We start from the raw sequence: 8,446 nt of genomic DNA on the forward strand, positions 1-8,446 counted from the left end.
TATCTGGAAACAATTCAGGAGTTTCAAACCATTACAGCAACATAGTGCTTGCCCAGATCCGGCCCACATCTGGTCCGTGTGTAATCCACATATATCAGATGTGGGCCGGATCTGGGCCACACTATGTTGGTGTCAGGGAAATCATCATCTGGTTGGTTGAATTATACAGGATGTCCAGGAGCTCTTTAACAGTTCGCCTGGAAACAAATGCCGTGACGCTAATCCCCCTCATGGAAGAAGAACGCGGTCGTGTTTATAAGCGCTTACCAGAATCAACTAAACGCTGGATTTTTAAAAGTATGTGAAGTTCGTGGCTTCACTGCTGCAGTAAACTTGCACAACATTCTTGAATTAATAATTTACTGATGCACGTCAGTCTGTTATTGCACAGATGTCGACATTATATTTTCACGCCCCTAAACATGATGCGCAGCAAAATGAACTGTGATTGGTTGTGTTACATGTCAGTCAAATGTCAATTGGGCGGTCCTTGGCCAATGAATGCTGCAAGAGTCCATACCTTCTGCCATCAGTCTGAAGAGCTGTGTCCCAATTCAGGGTCTACACACTTCGGAGTGCATGAAAGGGGTGGGGTTTTGGAGTGGAGGGTTGCCAGGTCTGCGCAACAAAACCATCCCAAAATTAGTGTAATCACAGCACAAGTGTAAAAGTATGCCAATCCCAGACTTGGCAACAATGAGCCGAGCGTCGTTACATGGCTATCGGCTGTGTGACAGACAGCTGACAGTTGACATTTGTGTGTGCATTTTAAAGTTTTATGACTTTCTATTGGGTTTTGACATGCTTCACTGCCGACGACGATGGGACACTGGACCAAAATATGTATGGTTAAACTATGTAATGTTAGTTTTATATCGTTAGCAAGTTAACCTTGTTTTTATTTTATGTTAAATTAAATGTTAATTTGGAAAATATATTCATTCATATTTATACATTTACTCTGTATTTAAGTCTAAATTTAAAGTACAGAACTTTAGGATTTTATTCAACTGCACTCCATCTCAGAGACAAATATTGCATTTATGAAAAACTGACGATTTGGACATCACGGATATTACAGTTTGATTGGTGGAATCGGGGCATTGCTACATTTATTTGAATTCACACCTGAACTCCTGTCGTCACTGGCGCGCAATGAACTGTGGGATATTGTAGACCGCGAACTGTATTAAGATCGATGCTTCACTCCACTGGGAAACGGAGAGCGTGCACTTGAAGTCGCTCTCGAATTACGTCAGCCCTCCTCGCGCCGCGGTGAATCGCACTTCAAAGGCAGCTTTTCCCCCCGTTTTCTCAAGAACCGACCAGTCCATTAAAATGGGTTGATATAAATATTATTAAAATGGGTTGATATAAATATTATTAAAATGTCATTTTGTCATTTCTCTACAGTTTTTTTTTTATTTAAGTTAGCAAATGCATAAGTTGTATACATACATTTGTAATGTAATTTATTTGTAAATGAGCCAGAGTAATTCTGTTAAACATTTTTTTTATGCATATGTTCACGTGTTAATAAAAGAGAATTGTTCTGTTCATTGTTTATTTCTTTTATGCAACTTGTAATTTTACATGTAAAATTATACTTAGGCCTATATATCATGTAAATTAAATGTTTTTACATTAAATATCGTTCTAAATCTACATTAAAGTACCTTTTACAACCATATACAACAGAACTTAGATTTAACATCAGAAAAATAGCATAACATTTTAAATTATCAGTATATAAAACAACAAAACATTTGTGTACACTTTCATTCGGCTGAGAAGGGAGATGCTGTTGGAGCGCATTATATAAATATATAAAAATCATAAATATTTGAACATACAAAACAGATCTATAGTCCATTCAAATTTCTTGGTCATCATAGCTTTAAAATTCTTGCCTGTTACAAATAGTCATGCTCAGCAGGTATATTTTCAAATGTCAGTGCAATTTCTTTTAGTTAAAACAACTGACACAGTTAACATTTCATTTATCATAAAATAAAAACAAGGTTAACTTAACGATATAAATCTAACATTGCATAGTTTAACCATACATATTTTGGTCCAGTGTCCCATCGTCGTCTGCAGTGAACGTGTCAAAACCCAATAGAAAGTCATAAAACTTTAAAATGCAACACAAACATCAACTGTCTCTGTCTGTCACACAGGCGCTAGCCATACGACGATCAGCTCATTGTTGCCACGTCTGGGATTGGGATACTTTTACACTTGTGCTGTGATTACACTACTTTTGGATGGTTTTGTTGCACAGACCTGGCAACCCTCCACTCCAAAACCCCACCCCTTTCATGCACTTCGAAGTGCGCAGCCCCTGAATTGGGACACAGCTAAGATCTGGCTAGAGTAGAGTAGACCAATCGCAACAGACCGGGCCATCTGACCAATCAGAGCAGAATAGGCTAACAGAAAGGAGGGGTTTAGGGAGATTGAGTCAGATCAGTGATCACATAACTGATAGATATAAACATTCAAAAACCATTAAAGGGATAGTTGACCCAAAAATGAAACTTCTGTCATCATTTACTCACCCTGTTATTCCAATCCTGAATGAGTTTCTTTCTTCTGTTGAACATATAAGAAGATATTTTGAAAAATGCTGGATACCAAACAGTTGCCATTAATTTCCATAGTAAGAAAAAAAAGTCAATGGCTACCGTCAACTCTCTGATTACCAGCATTCAACAGAAGAAAGAAACTCATACAGGTTTGGAACAACTGGAGCGGTGAGTAAATGATGACAGAATTTTCATTTTTGGGTCAGCTATCCCTTTACCGAGAATATTTTCATCCTGCTTCAGGCATTTTTGAAGATTTTGGAGTTTTTGTCACCAGTTACCATTATTATTGTCATCATTTTAAAATCGGCGTGTATTAGCATTTTGTTGAATGTGTTTGTGTGTCTTGTGTGTTGGAATAACCCATTCCACCTTTCCTTGAATTAGTTTGTTTCCAAACTGACCTATTGAACTAACTTCTTGTTGGATGTGTTTGTGTGTTTGCTTTTCTCTCTCTCTCTCTCTCTCGTTTCGTCTGGGAACGCTCAGCGGTCGCTTGGCCCAGGGAGAGGTTGCCCAATGGGACGACCCTGAAGCGGGCTCCATAGCTATTAACAAGCCGGCGTCCCGCCACTTCTATCCAATCGCCCTTCTGCTTGTCAGCTCCCACCTGCTGGTGGTGTGGCTCATTTTAAGTCTTGTTTTTTTGCTTGCAAAATACCAATAAACTGCTGATTATGCCATAACCAAGCTGCATCTTACTTCTTACTTGCTTCCTTGAGTGGTTCTCTCTGTCTCCACCAATAACTTTTAGTACAGGAGTGGACACTGTACATTTATGGGTATTTGATGTTTTACCACTACTAACAACTAACAAGTTGTAGTACTTTCACTTTGAGCACTCAAACTGATGTTATTTTTGTCTGAATATTTTTTTTGTCTTCCACCCTCATGTTTTTTTCTTGGTGACGCATGAAAGGTTTGGAAAGACATGAGGGCGAGAACAGTAAACAGTGCCTGAATGTTCATTCTAGGTGAATCATTCTTTAAAAGTAAAACCAAAACCAAAATGTTTTTAATTGATCTCAAATGCAAAGCCTTTTAGCAGATACGTGTTTTTCTGTCAGAAGGAAGTGAGGATGTTTTTGTTTTCGACATGCTCCAAATGCACCATGAACGTCACAGTTATCTCTTGCATTATGCTTTGAAGTGTCATTTATTTAGTACAATGAAAATGTTTCCTCATGCTTTGCATATTAACTGGCAGGTGGAAACACTGAGGCATTTGCACTGTTGTTTTGGTTGTTATGATTTCACCCTCCTCCTCCTCATCATCATCATCATCCCTTTTCTTTCTTTTTTTCTTTCTTCATCTTCCCCTCATCAGAGAAGGCTGCCGGATTGAGAATGTGCAAAAGAATATAAAGTGCAGAAAATATGCTTTCAACATGCTCCAGCTGATGGCCTTTCCCAAATACTACCGGCCACCTGAAGGGACATATGGGAAGGTGGACTCATGAAGCAGCACTATTATTATATACAGATACAGTGGGGTTCAAAAGTCATATCACATTGAAAATCATGATTTACAATTTAAAAACAAAAAACAATGATACGAAATAATGCTTTAATGACAGAAGCACTTGAGCAAAGCCTTATATACCAAATACATCATTGCTTCACAGACAAGGCTCCCTCAAGCCATCCAAGGTGCATATGACTTTCTTCTTTCTGATGAACACAATCGGAGTTATAGTAATAAATATCCTGACACATCCAAGCTTTATAATGGCTGTGAACGGGATCAATGAGTATGAAGCTGAAGAAAGTGCCTCCATCCATCATAAACATACTCTAACATAGGCCTTTTGAAGCGAAGCGATGCATTTGTGTAAGAGAAATATCCATATTTAACAAGTTATAAAGTGAAATATATAGCTTCCGCCAGACTGTCTTCTGTATTCAAGTTACAAAAAAAGCATAACTGATGTCACGTCAGTTACGCTTTTTTAGTAAGTTGAATAGGGAAGGCATAGGACGTAGTGTAAGCGGTTTCAACTGTGAGAAGCATTACACTTTCTTAAGTTGAATAAGGAAAGGCGGTCTGGTGGAAGCTAGTGTTAAATATGAATATTGTCCATCGTTTCACTTCAGAAGGCCTTTATTAACCCCACAGAGCTGTGTGGAGTGCGTTTATGATGGATGGAAACACTTGCTTGAGCTCGGTATCATTCACTGCTATTATAAAGCTCGAATGTGTCAGGATATTTGTTAATATACCTCTGATCATGTTCATCAGAATGAAGAAATCATTTACACCTAGGATGGCATGAGGGCGAGTAAAGCTTAAATTTTCATTTTAAAGTAAACTAATCTTTTTAGCCTTGTCACTGTCTAAAATGCAGGTTTGAGTTGTCTTAAAGGTGCTAAAGAGGATCTTTTTGTCGACTGAGAAACCAAAGACTGTTACTGAGTTTTTGAAATGAGCGCATGCGTAAGAATTTCGAGGGAACGCCTCCCAAAACTCGTGCAGGAGTATTGGAACACGAGTGTTTACCACCGGCATTCGCTGTATCGTGTTCGCTGGATTCATTATGTGGGACTCACCGCAGGTAACTCATAATCTGCAGTTGTTACTCCTGTCTCCTGACAAAAACATTGCATGCGGCGCCTGTGGAGTGTGGAAAGTTACTGGAGAGCGCAGCCGCACTCGTCCCTCAAAAGGAACGTCACTGCAATGATTGACAAGCCAGAGGGCCAATCGTTTACGCGATGATCACACAAACGATTGGCTGATGCACAGATGATGTATATTAATTTTAATTATTTTCAGTGCACCTAATAAATAGTCTTTTATCAGTTAGTAAAGACAGTTTCAAGTAATATTGCAAAAATGTATAAAACAAAACATCCTCTTTAGCACCTTTAACTGAAAGTAACTTGCACTATCATATCTTAAATATAAGCCCTCTCTGTGAAACCAGACCATTTCCTTTTATTTAAATTTACACTCAGCATGTTGCAAATCTCAGATTTTTGAACCCTGCTGTTGTGTGTGTGTGTTTATGTGCTTATTACAGCCAATGAGGAGCAGAAAAGTTGCTTTTTTTATGTTTTTAAATGTTTTATGTTTTAAATGTGCAGAATATGTTCAAGGTCTTCTGAAAAGGACAGAGTCTTTTTTTTGTTGTTGTTGTTGTTGTTGTTGTATGGTTTCAAGAAACAATGCAGTGCATTATTTAAAAATAATTTAAAAATACTAAATGTATAGTAAATATACATTTTTTTTTTTTTACATACATATGAAATGTGTACAAACGTTTTCTATTGAAAGTGAAAAGGTGAGAGATTGTTTTGCAGGAACAGGAACTGCCTGAATATGTAGCTTTGAATGCCAAGTAGCTGTTTGCACCCCTGTCACATTCATCACATGTCTGTATATATGTGTCTCAAGACCAGAAATATTATGTTGTTTTGGTTTTTGTATTGATTCTGAAAGTGTGTAGGCTACTGTTTGCTTTTATATTTGTGTTGTATATAAATACATTTCACTGTCATTTATGTTTTTTTATGATGATTCCTTGACATACAGTCAAAACAGAAACTATTCAGACATTTTTGATATATTTTTACTAGTGGGTGCAGGACACTATAGTTCATTTATGTATGTGAGGATAGCAAAATAAAGTAAACTGTGACATATTATCCCCAAAAATAACCAGTAAAATTGATCATTTGGAACCAAAAATTATTCAGACACTTTGACCTGACCATGTTTTGCTTAAGTGTTATCTGACAAACTTTCTGACACAGTTTAACTCTGAGATCTTATCATATTTTAACACCTTTTTTTAACTATAGTGAATAAACTGTAATAATAAATGAAATGTTCAAGCTGTCTGAATTAATTTTGGTTTGACTGTATTTCCATAACAGTTTCTAAGTTTTGCACATGATGTTGGCTTACTTAATGTGCTCTATGCTGGCATCTTGTAGCTGTAAACAAAAACTCGCTCTTTGTGCCATAGACTCTGATCTTATCAGATGTCACTTTGGCAGCTTTTATTTGCTAGTTTGGGATATTTTTAGATGCTTACTGTGGTACAGATGGAGGACCAGATTTATAATGATGTGCCTTGCACAGTTGTGTTGATCTGATTATTCTTGCCTGGTCACATTCATGTTTGTCATCGGTCAAAACAGAACGTCTCTCTGAAACGAGTCACCTGCACGTAAAAAAAAAAAAAAAAACAGTCACGCAGGTGCATCTAAATCCAGTGACAGTCCATCATGTACCACTGCACTAATGCTGATCAGTTCATGCAGAAGGTTCGCTGTGAAGTTGATCCCTTGTGCCTTTGACCTTTTGCCATCGAGAAAATTCACTTAACTAAAAATACACAGAGTGACTGAAACAACCTTTGTCATAAAATACACGTTTGTTCACATTGAGTTGACAATTTGAACGTTTACTTTAATTTATTTTTGAACACCATCTTAAGGTGAATTATTATATTGCTGCTTTCCTTTCAGGATTTAAGGTAATGCAGAATGATATTCAAACTCAAATAAAATTTGTTTAACATTAAATAGGATAATACCAGAGATAATTGTTGTCATAAATTGTATGATGCTGTTTTAATCGTAACATAAAGCAGAATTCCCTGTCATGTGTCTCGTATCGCAACTTTTTTAGATTCTGCGTTCGAATATTATCCGTCCAAAATAGTATTTGGAATTAGAATTAGTGTGTTCCAAATTGTAGTATGTTGAAATGAATATTCCAAAGATACCCAGATGGTCTACTTTTCCAGTTAGAATCCGAAGTGCAGATCCGTGCACACTCTAATGGCTAATATTGCCCATAACCCATTACACTGTGGACAAGGATTTGTTTAGAACTACAAATACGAATAAAAAGTGTTTAAACAGTTACAGGTTGCGTAACTTAGCAACAGAATGTCCGTTAAAGACGCAATTATGATGTAGTATGTCCCAAAGATTGGATACTCTTAGGGGTCGTTCACACAAAACTTGTTTTGCCATTCCAAAGCTCTACTTTTCCATTCTTTTTCTATGTAAACATGCGCTAGAGTCTAGACGGATGCAAGTTTAATGTGTCGTGACGGGTAGTGCCTCAGTTCAAGCGGCTCGTGAACCGATCATCTCTTCCTACTAGTTAATTTATAGCATCAAATAAACATGAATGAACATCAGAAGTAATGTTGGTTCAACCGAGGAAAGACATACTAATCCCCTGACAAAGATTCGTCGTTATGACTGGTTAGATTGCCTGTCAATCAAATTCCGCGTAAAGGGTCAATGAAGCGTTTCTATGGCACCACTATCAACGGTGGTACAGCAGTCATGTGGTACAAGTAGGAGCTCTCAGACCATTCCCGTCTTGAAATAACAAAAACAGTAATTACATTGCATGAATGTGCCTACATATACCCAGACATCCCATCAAGTTTTTGCAGGGTAGGTGGGATGTTTGCAACTCTGCATACATCCCTTCAGTGGGGTTGTACTGTTTGAATTAGAGACTCTCGAAAAAAATGGAGTGGCATTTACTTTATTTGTTAATAAAACTCCAAAAGTACTGGCATTCATTTGTCCTAAGCCTGTTCATTCATAAGCATAGCAGTTTTTAACTTATTTCCTGACAGTTCAAGGCATTCCTCACATTGCTGACTCAGGCTGGTGTTTTTCCATACCTGGGCATTCAAATCAAATGAAGATCATTGCTGGAGGTCCTTTGAAAGAACATCAATGGAGGTCAACAACAGGCCCGATCCCTTGCGGCATCAACCACCTCAACATCATCATCTGGTAAGCAGCTAAATAACAAATGCTGAAATAATTCAACCATTATTTTCAACTTTCTGATTTATATTACATAATTAGTTAACGTGACA

At 37.5% G+C, this 8,446-nt stretch overlaps 1 protein-coding gene across 6 annotated transcripts in view; it reads left to right on the forward strand.

Moving 5' to 3' along the window:
• The window catches only part of inpp4b (inositol polyphosphate-4-phosphatase type II B), a 208,034-nt gene extending 199,781 nt beyond the window's left edge, over positions 1–8,253 (forward strand). For 5 of the 6 annotated variants that reach the window (XM_067404889.1, XM_067404890.1, XM_067404891.1 and 2 more), the window contains one exon: positions 3,916–8,253. In XM_067404889.1, coding sequence (XP_067260990.1) covers positions 3,916–4,048 — 133 coding nt within the window. In that variant the 3' untranslated portion in view covers positions 4,049–8,253. Of the gene's footprint in view, positions 1–3,077; positions 3,263–3,915 lie in introns of those variants that run through there. The other variant, XM_067404894.1, reaches the window with a different exon arrangement.
• The last annotated feature ends 193 nt before the right edge of the window (positions 8,254–8,446 follow it).

This window comes from Chanodichthys erythropterus, chromosome 12 (genome assembly GCF_024489055.1).
Source record: "Chanodichthys erythropterus isolate Z2021 chromosome 12, ASM2448905v1, whole genome shotgun sequence".
NCBI lineage: Eukaryota > Metazoa > Chordata > Actinopteri > Cypriniformes > Xenocyprididae > Chanodichthys > Chanodichthys erythropterus.